The 22,020-nt window shown below is 46.1% G+C and overlaps 1 protein-coding gene across 3 annotated transcripts in view; it reads left to right on the forward strand.

Annotated features, from left to right (window-relative positions):
- The window catches only part of PTPRC (protein tyrosine phosphatase receptor type C), a 101,708-nt gene that overhangs the window by 32,622 nt on the left and 47,066 nt on the right, over positions 1-22,020 (forward strand). For 2 of the 3 annotated variants that reach the window (XM_072948788.1, XM_072948789.1), the window contains exon 3: positions 13,863-13,889. In XM_072948788.1, coding sequence (XP_072804889.1) covers positions 13,863-13,889 — 27 coding nt within the window. Of the gene's footprint in view, positions 1-13,862; positions 13,890-17,730; positions 17,929-21,640; positions 21,785-22,020 lie in introns of all 3 variants that reach the window. The other variant, XM_072948787.1, reaches the window with a different exon arrangement.

Consider the following 22,020-nt stretch of genomic DNA (forward strand, 5'->3'; position numbering starts at 1 on the left):
GAAAAGCTGTGAGCACATTTAGCTTTTATTCTTTTAAAAAGTCTATGCCATTGACAACATCTCGTTAACAATAAGAACCCACTTGATCTGGGCCTCATCGCCCCCCTGATTAGGGTCAACTGGAGTAGATGAGCATAATCAGACAAAGTGATGCACAAAATGAAAATAAATCTTTTTCCTTTTCATAGATCAGGCATAGAATTATTTTTCTATCTTTGTGAATTTGGTGTAAGTTATAAAAATACGTTAATGAACTGATCATTCAAACCCAAGTGGTCCATTTTCTCTGGAAGGGTTTATCACTACAAAAGGATGACAGCGCCCCTATTCTTTTTCTTAAAAGGTTAATCTTCAACTCGGTCTTTAAACAATTTTTTTTTATTCTACCTTTTTTTTCATGGAGGCACGGGGACTGAACCCAGGACCTCATGCATGCTAAGCATGAGCTCCACCATTGAGCTCTCCCCTCCCCCAGGCAACCTTACTCTTAAAGTCCAGCTTTATCTGACCGGCGGCTGCGTGCCTGGATCTGAAACGGGTGGGCTCACTTCTGCTCTCCCTGCTGATGTCCCATAAGCATGTCCAGAGCTCTGCCGATGATCAGAATACCATTCCTGCCTCAGAACTGAGGGCTGTGCCTCAAACTCAAGGCTGTGGGTGCTCTGTGAGATTAAAACTGCGCCTTAACGTGAAAAAGGCAGTAGAAGACTCGGCTGTCGTGGGAAACAGACCCGCAAAGAGCAGTTTTACTTGGGCCCCTCCGTGACCTCTCTCCAGTGTTACTGAGGGGCTTGCAGTTGTTGTTTTGTGCTTTTTAAATAACTTGATTCAGTCGAACCAGCCTCAGTGCAGCGCATGGAGCCTGGCGGGCTGTGTGGACACCCAGGCCGGCCCCGGCCACCGAGCTCTCAGGCAGAGAGAAGCCGTGCTCCGAGGGTCTGAAAGGGCGATGATCTTAGCACCGCTTTAAAAGCCTATGGTGTTCTTTTGCCTTTGGGGAGTGTCTCCGCCAGTCAGTGAGGAGGGACAGTGAACTGAGCGTGAGGCTGACAAGAGGCTGTGTCTTCTTCCGTCCAGCTGTGACAATCTTTTTTTGGTGCATGTGTCAAACTTAACATCTGTGCGGTCAGTGAGGGGTTCTGGGGTAGTTTTCTAGGTGATGGCCTGATGTCTGGGACCCAGACGACACGGCCCTGGTGTCCGAGCGCCTTTGGGAGGGGCAGCCTGGGACTCAGAGCCCGTGGGGCCCAGCCGTGTCCACTGCTGCTACAGAGATAGAATCATGGGTGAGAGGTGATTGGGAAGTCATGTGTGTTTGAGGGCTGGTATCTTTGCTGTCACTTATAAGCCTTGATCTCGATAAGATGTTTTTAAAGCCCTCCACGCGGTGAGGGGAGTGCACAAGGAATGCATAAAACACAGCACTGCCTGTGCTAAGAGCATCCAAGCCAAGGGCACACGGAATACCGCATTCTGCCTGTGAACTCTGGACTCTCAAATTTCTTGCCCAGCACAAGTGGCATTAACCATAGGAAAAATCATGCGGAAATTCAGAATTCAAGACAGTAAGCAGGTACAGATTTTTACCTACCTCATAATTAAAAACAAAATGAGATCTGGCGGGCCAAGTAAATGAATACATGGCTCAGCCCCAAGAGCCTCTTAGAAGAGCTCTAACTACCACTGGGTCCCTGGTGCCCATTGCAAAAGGGTCACCATCGATGGCCACCAGGAGGAAAAGGCAGAGGGATGGATGGTGTTGACTGGAATGAATGTTTATTTGACACCACCTGTGTGCCTGCTGTCTGTTTCGAGAAGCCCTGTGCCACCACTACGTCTCATCGTCCCATTCACTCACACACACACTGGGTGTGTGATTCTGTCTCTGCACAAGGAGAACGAAGCCCACAGGCATTCTTTAACCTGCACCAGGTCCTGACGGGCTGAGCTAGGATTCAAAGCCAGGCCAGCTGAGCCCAAAGGAAAGCCCAGGTCGTTCTGGGCATTGTTTTGCATTCTGTTCTCCATCGCAGGCCATAAATATCGATGTATATGAAAATTCAAAAGCACATGAAAATGGCAAGAGGAACCACAATACCGTCTTGTGAAATGAGGAATTACACATCCCATATCTTACAGGGAGTTTCAAAATCACATTGCTCAAAGTTGTGTCACTGAGGGAACGCGTGCGGGAGCTCGACTAAGACCAAAACCCGAGGTATTTATTATTTACCTTCCGTAGACGAGCCTTTGCTGCGGAAATGCGAGGGGTGCCGGTTTCACCGGCGCCTGTAGGAGACACACAGAGAGTTAAGAAGTCCAGTGCCCAGAGGTGGTCGCTGCGATGGTGGTGACAAAAGCAGTGATTAGGACCATTTTTGATTTCCTAAGTGAGGAAGTGCTCAGCGCTTACTCAAGGGCTGAGCGCTTAACTAAGAGCTTCACAGCCAGTATCTTATCGAACAGGCATAGAGCCTGATGAGTAGATATTACAGATTAACTGAAGAAGGACTGCTGTTCAGAGAGGGTATGTCACCTGTCCAAGGTCACACTCCCTTGAGCTGTTTTCACAGTCTGTGAGCTAACTGGACCAGTCTGCATAAAAAGATAACTAATTAAAGTCAGTTTATGACCAACATCCCCATGAGTGCGACACAATTATTATTCTAAAAGTCAGAAGACCTCAGTGGCCTGGGGAGCCCAGGAAATTGCTATGAAGTTGGAATTTGAACCAAGTCTGGAGGATGGCTCCAGGGTTGTTAAAAGAAGGAAAGATACTGCAGGCTAGGGTCAGGTTAAACTGACAGGGAGAAAGGCGCCAAGTGCTTAAATCCTGCTGGGTTGCCATAAATTGCATTTGAGCTGAGTGTGAAACGAGTGATTTCAGTTAAGCACATTGATACTTTTATCGGGAAGGCAAGTCAGAGCTGGACTGGGAAGGGTTTTCAGTAATAATAGTAAAGATTTTAGAATCTGCTACTAAAATAATTGAATGAGAACAGCGCATGTCAGCACCTTCTAAGAGTGGACTCGTGGGGTGGCAGAGCGCGTGCTGAGCATGCGTGAGGTCTTGAGTTCAACCCCCAGGACCTCCATTGAGAAAAAGAAGGTGGACGCAGTGGCTGTATCCGGCATGCGTGTGGGGGGTGGGGCAGTCACAGTTCAGAACTGAGTACAAAGGCTGGAGAATGAGGACAGGATGGGTGCTTGGACCAGGGAGGAGGCGGGGGAAGGGAAAGGAGCCCAGAGCCCAGAGAGGAGGTGTTCTCGGACCGTGGACTCAAAGTGCAAAGATCACGTCAAGTGAATGTGGAGTCCTCCACTCCCAGAAGGTGGCCTTGTTCAGTTGGTGAAAAACGCAGGTGCTTTGGGGTCTGGCAAACTTGACTGAGTTTTGGCAGTTACTCACTCACTCTGTATTGGAGCAATTTGTTTCAACGTCACGTCTCTTTCTTTCCTTGTTTATAAAACAAGAGTAACACCGCTGATCACGCAGAGGTAGGACGAGGGGAGCAGGCATTCAAAAACCTGTTCCTTTTTCACTCAAGACAGAGGAAAACCTTCCTGACAGAAAAAGGCATGAAAAACTCACCCAATATGAACCTTTCTGTAAAAGTCAAATAAAAATGGTCTCCTGACCTTTTCCAGGACGGGTGATTTCTGGATGTTCATACACTAGGTTAGTATTTTCTATGCCCTGAAACTATTACTTTTAGCAACGACCTAGACAGTCAGTAGAAATACTCAGCGTGGAAAATTGTTGATTGAAGAGTGTCAGGTGACGTGGAAAGGCAGCGAGCCCCTCCGTACGCTTCTGCTTCTCCGGCGTGACCTTTCACAAGACTCCAAGTGTGACACTAAGGAAGTCACCTCCCTCCTCCAGCTCGGGACAGTAGGGTTGATGTGGTATGTTGTGGGGGGAGGAACAGCTGTACGAGATGGTGAAGGGTTCTGCACTTTTCAAAATAGCCTCGCCTCCACTCTGCTTGGCCATTTCATCGTCTTGAGGTGAGAGGAGTGAGCATTCTATTTACAAACAGGGCGGCTGCCTCACTGGCCTCTAGGCCATCTCTCTTCTACTGGCAATCTCTTTTCTCCAAGTTGCACCACGTAATTAATGAATCAGATTTCATCACGGGCCTGGGAGGGGGTGACTTTTTATGTTACTGGAGATAAGATTGGATCGAGCTCTTTTTTGCACATTAAAATGTCATTGGCAAACGCTTTTCCAAACGAAGTGCTTCCAAGGGAAACGAGTCCTCTTCCTCGTCCTCAGCGTTTTGGAACCACCTCTTCATTGAAACAAAAGCACAGCAACCTGCATCCAGCTTCGCAGCAGCTCCTGGCCTTATCAGCCAGCCCCACCGTCGGCTGGAGACGCTGTGGTTTCTCCCCGACGTGGGGCGGAGGATGCCGGCGCCATGGTGACGCGCTGCACCATTTGCAGAGGCCCGCTCCCTAACCGCACAGGCTACACCTCTTCCTTTCCTATAAAGGCTCAGAACCAGAAAAACAGAAGTGCAGCGAAGGGGAGAAACCGCAGGCGCAGAAGCGCCGCTGCCGCTGCTCTGGCCGTGCGAGGAGCCGTCGGGGGCAAGAGCCGCTGAAACCTCGTCTATCTGAGCGGGAAGCTGCTCCCGTTAGGCCCCGCTCCTTTAATGATTCTGAAAGTCAATCAAGTGTTTCTGTTGGGAGCTTTCAGCACCAGGAAATGAGAAGTTAGTAGTGCGTTTATCAGCCTTTGCTTTTTTTTCTTTCTTTTTAACTGGAGTCTAGTCGGTTGGCAATGTTGTGTTAGTTTCTGGTGCACAGCCTGGTGATTCAGGTGTCCATACATACTCCTTTTCGTGTTCGTTTTCATTATAAGCTGTTTGATTGCAAGGTACTGACTGCAGTTCCCTGTGCTGTGCAGGAGGACCTTGCTGTTTATATGTTTAGTACACAGCAGTAGTGCCTGCAAATCCCCAGCTCCCCATTTATCCCTCCGTCACCCCGTCGTCCCCCACCCCCCGCCCCAGCGTTTGCTTTTACTTCCCTGCACTCCTGGGGCCTCAGCAGACCCTCGGACCCTTCTGTGAGACGGGAAACCAGTTGTTGGGCAGACTCCTCACTGCAACCTAGTGTTGATCTGCGTTTTCCTTGTTATCTTGTATTTAGGTCACCAAAAAAAATGGCGTAATTTAAATTTCGTTTAAAAAATGTGGATGGTGCCGTAACTCATTGAACGCATCGCTGGATCCATGCACGCCCCCCCCCTTTCTGCCCCCCGCCCCCCAAGCCCCCTCTTTCCCTCGCCCACTCCTTTTAGGGGTCGTAGGTTTGGTCCCGCGCAAGCTCTTTGTTCCGTTGTTTCGTTTTGAAGCATGGGCACAATCAGAGCAAGCCCTTTTCCGGCATGTTCTCTTTTTCCTTCTTTGAAGATTTGGGTGAAAACACTGAAGGCTAAGTTCATAGCTTGGTGTTGGGTTTTTTACAGGCCTGTTCACAGCCCCCTCACCCCACCCCCACCCCCGCCTTTCTAAACAGTAAGAATCTACCTCTTTTATAGCCATTGTTCAGCTATTTGCACTCTGTAAAACTTAATTTCGATGCGTGACTTACTCCGAATCCCACTTTGATGGTTCACACTCGACACGTTACTCATCTTGGATCTCTTTAGTGCAGCTACTGGATTTAGAATTTAGCATGTTCCCCTTGTGGGAGTGTCTAGCTGAATAAGCTTGGACCTTTTTGGAGTCAGACGGATCTGCATTCAAAACCAAACTCTTTCTGCTCTGAGCTCTTTAGCCTTCATCTATTTATTAATAAATAGATGAATATCTTTATTAGATAGAGCCTTCATCTGTAAAAAGAGGACCATGCTATCTGCTTTGTGGGGTTTCTGATTGGATAAATGCGTGCCCTTGTTTACCATAGCACCGCCCACCCAGTAGTTGGTTAACAAACAGCAAAAACTACTAACAGTACCGAAGACACTGATAAAACAATGTCACCACCTGGGCAAGCGTCCTTTGGTGACTCTTCGTTTCTTTGATTATGCTCGTGCCCCACCCTGGAGGAAGTGAAGAGGTATGAAAACATATGCTTCCCAAAGATTAATATAATATAATACAGTTTTTGCTATCCTGAGTATATTTTATAAATTTGGTATTTATCCCTGGATTTTTATAAAGGAAAATGGACATTTTCTTAAGAAATAAAGACACACTTAATACAAAAGTAAACCTATTCGGAGAAATGTTTTTAACGAGGCCACGCATGAGGAAGTGTTTTCACCAATCACCCTTAGCTCTTGCTTCTCACCGCCAGAACCATCAGAGCTGTAAGACGATTCCACTGCCCCAGCCACCTCTCACCTCAGATCCACTCGGTAGAATTTGCAGGGGTGAAGCCCAGGATTTTTAATCTGATTTCATCTCTATGTTTAATATATACGTACAGTTGCACATCACAGGCTGGGATCTCAGGACACTGAGGTCCCCTGGTCCTCATGTCCACGACAGTGTCTACAAAATATCCACGGAAGAAACAGGTTTGTGGCAAATGCTTTGGGGGAGATTCTGGGTTGAGCAGAGCTGCATGCATTTCTCTGCCTCTACTGCATTAACACACTGTATAAATCTCTCCGAGGGTCACGTAGCAAGATGCACTTCTGAGAAAGAGTTTGGCTGTGGGCCATTTTAAGACATGCGAATCTGAATCAAGGATCTCAGGCTGGCTGTCATCACACAGGAAGTAACAATCTTGTTTTCCCCCCTGTGATTTATAGATAAGTATTTTAAGATAGAAAGTAAGGCAAAGTGACTAATCGTTTATAGATGGTCATCTTGTGTGTATTAATTTTTTCTTGGTATTTGTTTAGTTAATTGAAATGGCAGAAATTGATAACATGATGCTTTAAGCCGAATATAAAAGACATACAAATGCACGCCTGCTTTCAGGGGTGAGTGCACACTTGCGTGCACCTACAGACAAGCAGGAATGTTTGTGTCGTTGCACGTGACGGCTGCTGCGAGACAGCTGGGTGTGATTGCTGCATTTAAAAAATTATGAATTTAAAATTTTATGTCTCCTCCCAGGGGCCTGTGTATTTGCCCTGTTTATTGTCAGCTCAGCTTTGCAGACTGATACGTTTCCTTTTTACTTGTGTTTTTATTCACATGTGTGTGTATGTGAGCTGAATGTTTAAACAGTTCTGTAAGGTCTACAGTAAGTAGGATTGGTCCTTGCCCCCATCCTCCTCCCCCCGTTCTCCCCCATCCTCCTCCCATCCTCCTCCCCATCCTCCTCCCATCCTCCTCCCATCCTCCTCCCATCCTCCTCCCCAACCTCCTCCCCATCCTCCTCCCCATCCTCCCCATCCTCCTTCCCATCCTCCTCCCCCATCCTCCCCATCCTCCTTCCCATCCTCCTCCCCCGTCCTCCCCATCCTCTTCCCCTGTCCTCCCCATCCTCCTCCATCATTCCCATCTTCCCCATCCTCCTCCCCCATCCTCCCCATCCTCCCCCGTCCTCCTCCCCATCCTCCCCATCCTCCCCATCCTCCTCCCCCATCCTCCCCATCCTCCCCATCCTCCTCCCCATCCTCCCCATCCTCCTCCCCATCCTCCTCCCCATCCTCCCCCCATTGTCTTCCCCATCCTCCTCCCCATCCTCCATTTTCCCAGAAGCCAAAGCAAACACTAGGCGATTTCAGCACCTTTAGATGGTATTTTCTGCTGTCCTGCTGTTTCTTTTTTCTTTTTTTTTCAAAAATTGTAGACAGCATCTATTGACTTCCTTGCTTGATTTTGGAATATTGTTTTTATCTCCCCTTGTTTTGCCCACAGATGCAATGTTGTCTCATTTCTGAGAAGATGAATTGCAGTTGGTTTCAGGGTCTTGTACTGTCTTGTTTCTCTCAGGTCTCCCTTCTGTTTCTCTTGGTCTCTGTCCTTAAAGGCTTCTGTCTGTGTTTCTTGGATGACCACTGCATTTAAGAGTGAGGCCGCCAAAAAGTCTGTTGAAATTCTGTGTAATTGGTGGAACGTGTACATTACGGCTGTAACTAAATTGCATGAAGTCAGAAAGGCATTTAAACTTACTGGGCCTTAGTTTCCTTATCTATCAAAGGAGCTACATGTCAATGATACTAAAATCTTAGGTTTCTATACCCACTGAGATGTCTAAAATTATTTTCTGGTTTGTTTGTGGGATTTTGGGCGCTGATAACAATAGACCCAATGCTTTAGCACAAAGTCTGCATAAATAATAAGAAAACGAGCCGTGGACAGTCTTCTGTCCATCTGCTGCTTCCTAAGTGTGTCTGCGAATGATTGTCTCAGTTTCATTTCCTGTGAAATAGGAAAAATAATTGCCAACTCATCAGCTTTCTGGGATATTTAAGGGCAAAAACATGCAAAGCGGTCTGCATACTGTCTGATACACACTGTTTTGGTAAACTGTTCCTGCGATTATTGTATTTACTGATGGAGGGAAGGAAGACTGTCCTGTGGTCTCTGAAATCCAGATAATGCCTCGCTTGTCACTTGCATGGAGAGCTTACTCCAGAGACGCTTATTAATTTGTTGTGACTCCTTGGGTTTGCTGTCTGTGAACTCTATATTAGATTTACAGAATAAGTAAAAGTGCAATCCTTTCATTTTTATTTTTCTGCTTTACTATTATTATATACCTTAGTGAGCAAGGAAAACAGTACATATCCGTTTTTGTGGACTCTTATTTTTGTCCTGATTTGCTTTTTTCCATTTTTGGGTGGCCTTTGTATCTATGGAGGTCAGGTTTGCATTCTCAACTTTTAAAACATGCCATCATTCATTTTAGGCTGGACGCTGAAAATAAGCATGTCGTCTCTTCTGTGTCACCCTTCTGTCTTTGTATTTTTCTCAGATTTACTGAACTAGACAGGTTTAAATCCCTTTGGAAATGGCATTCCATTCTTTTTGCAGAGGTAGGGGAGGGGTGGGGGGGGAGGGGAGATGGGAATGGTTGGGGTAGTGGGGGAGGGGTGGGGGAGGGGAGATGGGAATGGTTGGGGTGAGGGGAGAGGGGTGGTGGTAATGGTTGCTATGTAAAGCCCGAGTACGTCTTTTGAAATGTCATTTTCATTCCATTAATTCCTCAGTTTTTTGCTGAAATCTCTGATGGGGGACTTAGGGGTGTGACTTCAAGGTAACTTTGATTTGCCATCACTTAAACATTTTGAGTTGTAAAAGAAACATATTGGGAAAGGTAAATTCAGTAGCAATACATGTGTTAGAATAACACAGCTTTGAAGATCAAGTGGTCTGTTATCTACATTTTCCTCTGTTTCTTGTACCTCGTCAGTTCCATGGGTGAGTCACAGGCACAGGTTTAAAGCACAAATGATCTACAGATTTCTGGTGCTATGGCGCCACCTACTGGGATATTTCTAAATATTCCTTTGTCCAAATGATGAAAACAGGCACTTACGAAGGAAAAAAAAGGTGTAGAAAATGTTGCCCCCGGAAGAGTACAAGTCAAAGGGTAACACACAGAAGCCGCAGGTGCACGACGGCGCTCAGCTTTATTGTGCTCGCCTGGCCAGACGTGGGCGCAGAGCTTAAGGGCACACTCGGCGCAGCTCAGGCTTAGAGAAACGCGGTGTTTGATGCTGCTTTTCTTTCATTGTCACATCCGAAGTACGTGCCCTCTTAATTCTTACTGTTTCACATATTTTTCTTTCCCTGCGTTCCACAACCTCCCAGCATTATTCACAGATAATGTTTACGTACGTTGTAACGTTATTTATATGGACACAGCCTCCTAATGTTAAGCGGGCATTTATTATGCACTGGTTATTGAATGCTTTAGGCAGATGTTTCATTAGCTTTGGGTTCATGTGACTCCACTAACTGTAAATGGTTGCTTTCAAGTGATGCACGAACTAGGGTATAAATAGCACGGGGCTGTCACCTATTCCAGACAGCGGAGGTGACCTGGTTGGCCAGGCAGATCACTCCGGGGCCAAACCCAGCAGCCAAATGGGTAGATCGTGACACAACTAAACGACTCCTACAAGCATTCTTACCAGGCCTTGTTCAGCGCTGGTCCCTCCTGCTGTGGTTTTGCTCATGTTCTGATGATGTCCGGTTCGTGAAATGCAACAGGCACTTGAAATCACTGCTCAGAGAACTGAGGGAGAGTTACAAAATGGGGTGAGATGTTGACACCTTGTGCAGACGGCTGCTACTGCGGCCCCCTCTGAGGATGCACATAACTTCGCCTACCCGCTGCCTTTCCTCGTGGGGGAGCCAGGCTCTGCGGGAATGCTTGCTGGTGTCCCGCTGATGTTTCTGTAAAAGTCGTTGGATCATTTTTGGGGGGAGGGGGAAAAATGTCCTTTAGATATTACCTGTGTGTTACAGAGACGGTGTATCTGCCTATAGGGGTTCTGTGACCGTGAAACAAGTCATTTTAATCGCATCCCAAGTCTCAACTGTGATGCCGAGGGCTCAGAGTTGTCTTTCAAAATGACAGGAGGCTGGTGTCTCTGCGTGTGTCTGTGTCTGTGTGTCTGTATGTGTCTGTGTGTCTGTGTGTGTCTGCGTGTGTCTGTGTGTGTAGTCCTCTACAAAGAAGGTGAAATAAAGCGTGAGGAACGCTATTGTGTTTTACTATCACTCGGTGGAAGAATTTAGGATCAGATTCTGAGATAGACTGGTAGAAAAAAATGCATATTCAACTCGAGGATCCTTTGTGGGAAGCCAGCACGAAGGCAGAAGAACGGGGAGAGTGATCGGTTTTTAGATACTACGCTGTTTTCCATGGATGCTGGATTTTCTTGTATTGAGGATTAAAGGGTTCGGGGGAAATGTTGGCTGTGAGGGCATTATCAGATCAGGAATACGTAGATGGCAGCACAGATAGGTATGTAGTTACACGGAAGAGGTATTACTCTGTTCCAAGCTCCGGAAGCCACTTCACAGCTAAACAAGAGGTGTGTGGGGAGCTGCAATACATTGTTGGACGTTACCGTTGTTTGGTTGACTTTCCTGGTGAAATAACATCCTGCAGTAGATGGACACACCGCCGCATTTTCTCTGTTTGTCTGTGACATACACAGAGCATTCACTCAGCACACTGCATTTAATCTGAAAGTCTGTGTTCAGTGTAAAGTTCACTTTAGCAGGTGTAGCAAGACAGATCACTTGCTCTGCTTTTTTGTTTTTACTTAGCTTTTGAGCTGTTAACAAACACCAGTCTCTATGGAACCTGTAGCACTGGCTAGAATAATGTCCTTGCTGAAAGGTCGGATGTGAGGAAAAGCTTACAGGACGAGTTGAAGGTGGAGAGCCGGTCCTGTGGAGTCAGATGGACTCAGGCCAAGTCCGGGCTCGCATGGACCAGCCCCGAGAACTTAGCCACGGCCCCTGCCGTCTCTGAGCTTCTGGGAGCCACTGTGATGCTTAGGAAAGAAAATGCAAGCAGAGGGCTTAGCGTAGTGCCTGGCACCCAGGAAACAATGAATATTAGCGGTTAGTAACAATAAAATACTGTTAGGATAATATATTCTAGAATAATAATAAAATATTATTAAAATAAAATATTATTTCTTGAAACATTCTTAAAAAAGATAAATCTCTACAAACTTTCATCTTCGTTTTGGTAACTGAGTTTGCTGTCCTTTTCAAAACATAGATTAAAACGCTACACATCATCGCTTGCCTTTAAAAACATGCATTGCTTTCGAACCGATTGGAATTAAATGAATATCTCCGGAGCTCTTAACATGTACGTGGCCTGATAAATGGGTCAGAAACATTTCTGTCGTATTGACTCTAGGATTCATAGCGCTTAAGTGAGAAAAGAAACAGCTTCCTTATCAGCCCCCCATCGTGTTTCTCATGTCCCCAATAAATAGGTGACAAATTATAATTCCTTTTTATAAAATGCTCCGTGTCCTTTGTACTACATATTTCAGTGGCTACAGATGAGCGGGTGGGAGCAGTAGACTGTCCGATCTGTGGAATCAGCGATGGAGCTAGCACAGGCACTGCTAAGATTCCTCTTTTCTCTGTCATCAGATCTATGTTTTGATTTCTCCTCCATATTAATTGATTCCGTCATGCAGGAAAAAAAATACCCAGCCTCTGTATCAGAGTTTCTAACACTTGCTCTTGGCGTGTCTCCCCAGGCTGTTGTTTTCAGGTCTGCTGGATTTCTCCCTTGCGTTTGCTCATGCTCCGTATCATCCAACAGTGACTTATCGACCACCTATTATGTGCAAGTCTCTTTGTTATGTAACCAAGGCTACTTGGTTCCTCCTCCCCGCCTCCTCGTCTTATTGTATGATTCTTGCTGATCTCAGATGGAAGGAATTTTAGTTTTTAGTCATAGTCAGGTGCATGGATAACCTAAGTGTCTCTGCAGACCGCTGGAGGCTACGGCCGTCTCCACCTCTCTCTGTTCATCTATATGTCTTACGGATTATGAGCTTTTCAGGGCAAAGGAAACCTTCATCATGCTTGAAATGAGCCACTAACAGCGTGCCAGCAAAACCATAAATCTGCCTTGGACCTAACTGAATCAAATTAACTCATCTGAAGCTCCAAGGATTTAAGTGTCTCTATTGAGAAGGAGCACGTCAAACAGGTTTAGATGTTTAAAAGCTTCTCTGTTTCCCAGATACAGAGGAGACAGGTATTACATGAAGTGTGTTCACACATGCAGACCAACTTGAACATTTTGAACGCGGCGATACGGGAAATTCCTTCCAAGCCGTTACCATGATGGCTCTTCTTCCTTTTGCTTAAAACATGAGCGATGTTAGCTACTGCTACACCGATATCATTTCCCTTATTCCTTCTTTTGCAAATCACAACTCTAAGAACCTAATTTAGAGGAAATAAGAATAAACGAGAGGAGGGGCAGAGAACAGCTCAAGTGGTAGAGCGTGTGCTCAGCACACACGAGGTCCTGGGTTCAGCCCCCAGCACCTCCTCTAAAAGTAAACAGATCAACCTAATTACCACCCCCCAAACCAACTGAAAAAGAGAGACTACATAAAATTTTAAAAAATGAGAGGAGAAGGAAGATTATTAATGGGAAGATAAAAATGAAAAGAAAGTTATTTTATATCAGGTAGAAGGGTAAACGCTGAGTAAACAGGGCAAGGATGCAGATGCAAATAATGTAAACTTAAAACAATACTTAAGTATGAATGATTCAGGAAAAGTAGACAATTATAGTGAGAGAATAAGAACATGGTCTATGTATTTTAAACTATATCTTGTAATAATTATGCATATTTGTATATTGTATATTTCGTATATGTGCGTATAATAAAAAGAAACATTTTATTTCGTGGAACAAACCAGGGGGGTGTAATTGAAGAATACAGGATCATGGCGCTTCTGGGGGAGAAAGTTTTTTCCCATCAGTGTGTCCTCAGAGCATGGAATCCCAAGGCAGGCAGGTGTCTTAAACACGAGAGGGTCCGACCTATCCAGTCAATCAGTAATCATTATCTCAATAAATGAATGCACTTGGGAAAACCTTTTGAGAAGTCTTTTCAAAGTCTTTTGCGGACAAGAAATTAATTCCAGTAGCTCTCCTTTATTCTATTATGTTTCTAAATTTTACCTGAGATTTCAAAACCTAACAGCATAGTTTTGACATACCTGGGCTTTGTAAACGTGATAGCAATAGGAGGAATATGGTTTCATTGGGGTAAAAGGTACTGAAAGTTGCCACTTTGTAAATGTGAACTAACAGAGGTGTATATATATACATACACACACACACGCATGTATATGCATGTATATACCTAAATCTAACTTACATTTACACATGTGTGTATGAAGTTTGAATCTAAGAGATGCCTTTTTTTTTTTTTACAGGACAAGTTGTGGATACTGCAACTAACGGTAGGAATTAATATTTGGATTTTACTTACTTTATTTTTTGTTGCCAATTTTATATACTTAATGTTGATAGAATTTTCCATTATCATCTAGTGAAATCGTTTTTAAGGACAAGCTTTATAATCATGAATGGTCCTTGACCTTCTCTTGATCATAATATGCCTGCTTGTAAGTTTTGGTAACTACCTGAACATACATATTATTACTTGTAAATGTATTTTGTGTATAAAGTATAGCCTTTCTTATATGGACAGCAAATCACATGGTAGATTTCCAACCTCTTTTTTAATTTTAACATTGTAAATAAATTTATTTATTTTAGTTTGATCATAAAACTTCATAGTGAAGGAGTTATATGAGAAATTAGAGAGAATTCTAAACATAATTACATATATATAAATTCCTGCAAGAGAAAAGCTTTGACATTATTTAAGATAGTTTGTCATAATCATTTCCAAATTCTATTGTCACAACTGAATTCAGTTTTAACAAGTTGTCCTAATCCTGAGATAAATTTAAGCAATGCAGATGCTGACAATAAATTCATATATATCACTTGCAAAAGGAGAGAGAGAAATTAGATTGCATCTGGTTAAAAGTTAATTACATCGCTAAAGTGCTATTGTTATGAAATTATATTATTTGATTTCCTGATCAGTTATATCGTTGACATTATGCAATGGTAGGTAAAGCCATTAAGATAACCCGATGTAACCATTCTAAGGCAGAGTTCTCGTGAGGCACATTCACAGTGTTCTGAGAACTGGATTATTAAAGGAACTATTTCAGTAATTAAAGAAAAATTCATGCCGAACTTCAGAAACAAAGAACTGTAACAAAATGTTCCTGAATATGCGTAAGAAGCGTGCGGTCTTAATTTTAAAAGGCATAATATTGGGACTTTGTAGTTTTATAGTGCCTCAGAGTGGTTCCATCTGTACATGAAAGTCACTGCCGCTTAGCGGATTGTGATTGGTTTATGCCACCTACTGGGACGCAGCTGGGCATTCCACCTTTACAGGAGAATAAGTTCATCTCAACCGCAGAGACCGGTTGCTTCTGCAGGTGGGGTGGGAACGGGGTGGAAAGGGGAGCGAATGTTTGAAACGATAGGTGACCCCCACCTTGCGGAGAGCTTACATGATCTCTGCATGGACTCTGTTACTGCAAGCCTCCCGGGGATGGAGCCAGGTGAGTTAGAACTGTGATTCCCAGGTGCCAATCCAGGACGGCCCCTGCCAAACTCCGCCAGCAGGACGAAGACCAGTGGGAACCAGCACATCTGCAAAGCGTGCGCGCGGGGACTGCATGGGATTGGCAACTGGAGCGCGTTTCCTAACCCTAAATTAAACTCTTATTTATGAACCCAGGGAGTGTGCACGGAACTTTAGAATGTGTGCAAGGGTGACAGGACTTCTGGGTGGGAGGGTGGTTCTCAGAACACTGTTTCTTCACACACCAGGGACTAAATATGCTCTAGACCAGAGTGCCTTAGGGGTGCGACTCTTCAGAATGGTAGAGCGCTGTCCTGTGGGGTATTTGGGGTGACTCTCCTTCTCTGTAATTCAAATCTAACAAAAGGATGGAGTGGGTGATACAGGGAGAAGGTTGCAACATTTTCCTCAAAGCAAAAGGGATCATCGGAACCCTGCCACTACCAAGTGAGTTCAGCCTAAACACAGCGAACAAATAATGGGTTGAGTCTCTAATGATGAACGTGAATTAATGTTATTGGACAGAACTTCAAGCCCCTCCTTCCCTCTCTTCCACCTTCTCTGCCCCCATCCACCTCCCGGACATTTTTTTTAATAAATGTTTTCTTGCGATGAGAACTTTTATTTTTTTTAATTTTTAAATTTTTATTCTTTTTGGAGAGGGCAGTCATTCCCACCTTTTAGCCAACATATATCGATGAGCGAATGAACACTCAGGTTAGATTTATGATTTTACACCAAAGACAGGAAGACATTCCTTGCCTGTTACTTAGTTGGATGTGATGGCATGTAATTAAGGGTGAAAATGTATTAGTAAAAGTATGTATTTGTGAGTTAGGATGTGAAATTTTAGGGGTTGGACATTTTCTTTGGAAAATAACACACAGAACAACCATGCGAGCCTTTGGGGCTCTGTAATCGCAGACCGCTCTGCGGCCTTTCCTGGGCGCTGGCGCGGGGGGGTGGAGGGGGGTGGACGGGGCTCAGAGAGGGTTTATCTGCATTTAGCAAACATGGATTTCACGTCACCTGTGACATTCACGAGTGAAGCTGGGTCCTCCCTGTGTCACCTTCCTGTTCCTAGTCAGCGACCCTCCGCTCCTGTTCTCGGTTCTGTCCTGTCCTAGCACTTCTGCCCCTTTTCTAGCCTCCCCCCACTTCTCCCCCTTCCCCTATTTGTGCTGTGCTGTCTCATCCAGCCTTGTTGAGCTGAATGAACAAAACTACTAGTGGCATATAGCTCCATTTCTCACTAATTAGACGTTGAAAAACATAAAATGTGCTATTCGTAGAAGTAAATACATGTCAAACACAGAACATTAGGGAAGCACCTCTATAATCCCAATCTTCAGCGATCACAGTGCTTTTTTGCCTTTTTAAAACAACTGGCGAACTTCCCCACTCTGAGATAAAGGAGCACTGTTTCCGGGCAAGAGAGCGCGACGCAGAGGCTTCAGCACGCGGTCCTGTTGGCCCGCTCTGCTCTCAGGCCAGCTGTGCGAGCACCACCACACCCCGCCCCCTCTCAGCTTTCTTTTTCTGAGGTGCACTGGGGCTGTGGGAGATGGTATATCAGTATCTCAGATTGTGTTTCTTTCGTTATCATGAAGAAAAACCCAATTTTATAGACTTGGGTCATTCGTCTATTTGCTTATGAAATTTGGCTTCCAGTCTTTTACCTGGCCTTCGTTTTGTTTGAATTTGATCAATTAAAAAAAAATCAGTGTGTGCCTTTTAGAAGTTTGGTCTTTCATTTTTTTCTCCTGGAGCCCTAGCCCTCTGCATAATCACATCCCAGTTCTATCTTTATTCGTTTCTTCATTGATACATCTTTTACAATTTTTCTTTCTTTCTTTCTTCCTTCCTTCCTTCCTTTCTTTCTTACAATTTCTTGGAATCGTCTTTATGCCTTGGATTTTATCCTTCTGAACCCAGTTGCTTTGCACATTGAGAATCTAGCAATTAAGTGGGAAGAGGGCAGGGACTAGTTGCTTTTAGCTCCATTTCCCCATTTTCACCTTTAGCCACTGTTCTGTGGCTTTTACTATTTTTTTCATTTATTTTAGACTTTTTTTTAAATAGAGGTACTGGGGCTTGAACTCAGGACCTCATGCATGCTGAGCATGTGCTCTGCCACTGAGCTATACCCTTCCCCTAGACATTTTTTCAAAGTATTTTTCTTCCAGTTTTTAAAAATTGAGCTATAGCTGACATATAGTGCTATATACTTTTGGGGGGTGCAGGGGAGGTAATTAAGGTGTATTTATTTATTTATCTTAATGGAGGGATGGGGGACTGAACCCGGGATCTCCTGCTTGAGAGGCACACACTCTATTGCTGAGTTTGTTTTCGATCTAAACCTATTATATCTACACCTCTGAAGGCATCTACAGCTGTATCCATGCAGGTGCACATACGTGTGTGCACTTTCAAATGCACACGCCTATACACATATACACCATGACTCACAGCTGTGTGGTGTGTGCATGTGCACACACGTACATGTATGCACATTTAAGTACACACCATCATGGACGGGAGTCAGTAGGCTCAGATGGGCTGACGTTTCAGGATATGATTCACCTCACCTGTTGATTTTCTCCTCCCTGCATCTCTCATGACTGTGGCAGGACTGAACACAACAGAGGCGTCCACAAGTCTGCCTCCAAGTGACCCCTTTCCTGCTCGCACCACCGCATTCTCACCCGCAAGCATCTCTGAACCAGGCAAGGCCGCCTCAGAGACCGTGCCTCCTCTAAACGCAGGCAGTCCCACCGCGGAAGTCTCCTGGAACCACACGGCTCATAATGGTACTTCTGCTGTCACAGGTTGGCGGACATCCTAACTCAGATGGGGTTAGGGAAACTTGGCACTCTCTCTGTTTTTTCGTTATTTCTTCTTCTTTTTTTAAATTTTAAAGCCATCAGAACAGTTTTTCTTTAAGTTAAGTGTTTAGGTTCTTTGTGTGTGATCTTACAAAATGTGTAAAACGCAGAACATCCAGGTGTGAATGAAACGTTGGCTGACTGAAGTGACGCCCTGGGGCTGTCAGGGAGCAGGGGGCGAGGGAAGTCCGCCTGGGCAAAATCCGGGTTAGGGGTGTTTGCGGTGTTCCCTGATCTGTCTCTGCCAACCACATCATTCTCCTGGTCCCGCTCACCTAGGTTTCCTGTGGGCCCGACAGGTCAGAACTCCCTGCTGCGGGTCTGGGTCGGCCCCGCCCTCCCTGGCTCTTACCCCGGAGTAGAAGCTTTCTTGGTTCAGTTTCAGATTCTCAGTATCAGAAAATTATCAGAGACAGACAGTTCATTTTTTTTAACCACACTGAGGATTAATAATCCAGTTTAGTTACTTGGATTTCCTCCAGGAATAGTTGCATTATTTTTCAAAAATTAATAAATTAGGGTTGTGCATCCTAATGGTAGAATTAAAGGTACTGTGGCCAAGTTCATAGCAAAGTATCAGGCTACCGTAGGAGGTGTTTCTGCCCGGCGTAGCCCCGGATGCCCCTGGAATCTGGGGGCACCCCTGATCTGCTTGTTGGTCCTTTGTGAAGCAGACAGTTTCTAGACATGCTCTGGTCAGAGACTGAGCTCTGTGTTCAGCAAGGTCATCAGTCTTGGCTTGGAGCACAAGCGTGGGGAGCTCCGGCCCGGACTTGCGGCCCAGGGTATGTGCAGTGTTTTGAGCACCATCTTGATGGAGGTTTCTGGCTGCCCTCCCGCCAGGTGAACTGAAATACGGGCCGACTGGCCCTTGAAGAGACGGAGCCATTTCCCACGTTGGTAAACTGTAATACCAGTTTGCTGCTTGTAACCTCTCGGTATTTGAAATTTTCACCTGCGCTGGGGAGGTGGTGATGCAATGACCTCACCTTCCGGCCGTCGGCGGCCGTCAGCGCGGACGCCGCACCTGTCGGCGCCCGCGGGCCCGCTGGCGCCCTCTGCCGGCCGTGGCGCCCGGTCGCCTGCCCCGCAGCGTCAGCCCCGCTCCCGGGCGGCGCCAAGTCCGGGCTGCCGGCCCCCTAGACTCGTGCAGCTACGAAGAGCGCACGGACGTTTAACGACGCGGGGAGGGAATCCAAGCGCTGGTCCACGGGTCGCATTTGCTGGCTGATGAATTTGGAAATTCATCCTTTCATAGTTACCCTCCCGCCAGGAGACCGCGTAACAAAGGTCCTTGTAATGGAGATGAAATACTGAAGAATGAGAATTACGAGTGCGCTGGAAAAGCCTGTTCACGGGGTTCTTCAGGGCTTCCTCTGTTTCTGTTTGGGACAAGTGTTACTGCGCAGTGGAAACCTCCTTTCGTTAGAGATGAAGAATATGTACGCAGGTTCTTTACTTCAGGACCTCCTGCCAGTAACAGAAAGATGAAAAGCAGGCCGTGCCTCTTATCGCCGAAGCACACTGAGAAATTGTAACCACAAGTACACTGTTTATTAAAAGACTGAAAAAAAATTAGATGCTTACATTCTCCGTTCGAACACCAAGATCCTTTCAGTTAAGCACCTCTGTCTATAGAAGCTGCAGACTATCCCCTCCCTGGTCTTTCCAAAATCACTGCCTAATCAGTTCACGGTGCCCTTTTTTATCCTGAAAAACAAGCATGTTTCTCGGGTTAAAAATGCACACAGACACGTGTAGCCATTAGTGACCTGAGGGCCTGGAAGTGACAGGTGTGACTGGGGAGCCTGCCAGCACAGTGACTTTCCTTTCAGTATGAATCCCACGCGGAAGCAATATATATCAAGTAAAGTAATTATAATTTTGAAGCGTTAAGACGCTTCCCTTGGCCTGAAAAATCATGACAGGCAATCCACAGACTTTAAACATCTGGGAAAAGATCTGCCCTCACCTCCCTGCCTGGTTTCCTGGCTCCCACTACCGTGGGAACCGCAGTAAAAAAATGTGACACTGCTAGCAAATCCATGGATTCCCAGGGTGTGGCCGAGAAGGAGGCGTGACCTGGGGGCTGACTGTCACACAGAATTCTTCCTCTCACAGGGGCGAATTCCACTGATTAAAAATCGATTAAGATTAATTAACGTAATTAAAGTAGTAATTACCACTCCTAAGCCATCCCCGAGATTACCTGCTACAAGGAAGTGGTTTTCATATGAAAGGGGAGGTGGGGGATTTAGCGAGTGGGGGAGGGGCCCTCAGAACCACCTGACTACCGGGGACACCTGGGAGGGGCAGAGAGAACACGGGTTAGCGAAAAGAGGAGAAGAAAAGAGCGTGGAGGAAGGCAAGCCTGGCTGATTCCAAAATTTGCAGAGGGCCAGTTCTGTGCCTCCAATTTTTTTAAAAGGATAAAAAAAAATGCATTTTCTACTCTTTTCCTTGCTCTGTTGGAACTTTCCTCTGAGAAGCCAGAGCTGAAAAATTGATGTTTCTGTTGTTCATACTATTCCACGATTGAGTTAAATTTGGAAAGTTTAGTGGTTTTTGAAGATTGAGCTGAGAACCCAAACTCAGAATTTTGGAAGATGCCCGTTCAAGCCTCGCAGCGTGTACATGTGTGATTGGAGGCCGCCTGTGTGCTGGCATCAGAGCACGTGTGCCCGTGCCGCTGGGCTTGAATACTGAGGATCTGACTGCAAATCCCAGACTAACCTCACACCGTTGAACCAGTGACCCCAGGGATCGTAACGGTGAAATAACCACATGAACTCAAATAGGAGCTGGCCCGAATTTCTTTTGCCTTTGTCGGGACCACTAGTGAGGTGCTGAGCAGATGGTGGGCACCCATTGAGCGCCCGTGGCCCGCCTGTGCTGGGAGGAAGGTGCGACCTGCTGTAGGTGCTCTGACCTTGATGATGGAACGTCCTGACCAGACACAGGGTGGCGTCTCGTGGGCGGCCACCCTTGATGGTCTACACTAGCTAGCACGTATGAGATTGGAGAAGAGGGGATGTTGTCTGTGTAACGTGGAGGCTCTTGGGCTCCAATCCCGTCTTAGTTTTCCTGGTCTCCGTAGAGAAAGTAGAATTAGGACCTTCAGCTGGAAGGAAAAAACCCGAGCTCAGCAGCTGCACGGGCAGCGTCCCCTTCAGCTCTGCTTTAGGAAAATTAGGTGAAGCGCCTGCACCCAGGGGTCCCTCCCCAGAGAGGTGCGTCCCACCCGAGGCGCTGGGCAGGGCGGGCTGCAGGCCCCCGTGCAGACCTGGCGGCAGCCTCTGGCCCTCCGAGCTCACTTGCAGCCCTGCGGTCTCGGCACCAGCCAGCGGCACCCACTCTGTGCGTTTTCAGGGTTCTCTAAAGCAGCCCTCCCCGGGGCAGTCCTCCAGGCGGACATCCCAGACCATTTCCAAATGTGTGCCGTGTTTGGAAAACTGCCCGGGATCTGAGCTGTCTGTCCGTGAACTCGTCTCTCCCACAAGCTGTGCTGCTCTGCACCCCGTTTTGCAGGCACATACGTTGTGGCATAGCACGACGGCTGCAGCAGCAGTGGGCATGCGGACGTTGGCTGCGTGGCCCCTGCCCTGGCGCGGGCGGCAGGGGTGCGTGGCGCTGCTGACGACCTGTCTGATTGCAGGTGCTCCCGGAGAGAGGATGACAGCCCGCACCTTGCCCGCAGACACTGCTCCCTCACCAGCAACCACCCTCAGCCCCGCACACAGCAGCCTCGCTGCCTTGCCTCCACGCATCTCCAACTCGACCACCAAAAATACCACCTCAGGTTTGACCGTGATGCTCTAGGTGTTTTAGGTGCTGGATGATGAGATAAAAACTTGAAACTTTCATGCAGCTCTTTTATTTCACACCAAATATTACTTGCAGCTTTCCCATTTTACCAATTTTCACATATTGATACTAAATTAGGCGAAACACTCCTCAATTTACCAGGAAGCTTTTTCTGGGCATATTTTATTTTATTATTTATGTTATACAAGTTTATGGCAAAGAAGAAAGACA

This window comes from Vicugna pacos, chromosome 23 (assembly GCF_048564905.1).
Source record: "Vicugna pacos chromosome 23, VicPac4, whole genome shotgun sequence".
NCBI lineage: Eukaryota > Metazoa > Chordata > Mammalia > Artiodactyla > Camelidae > Vicugna > Vicugna pacos.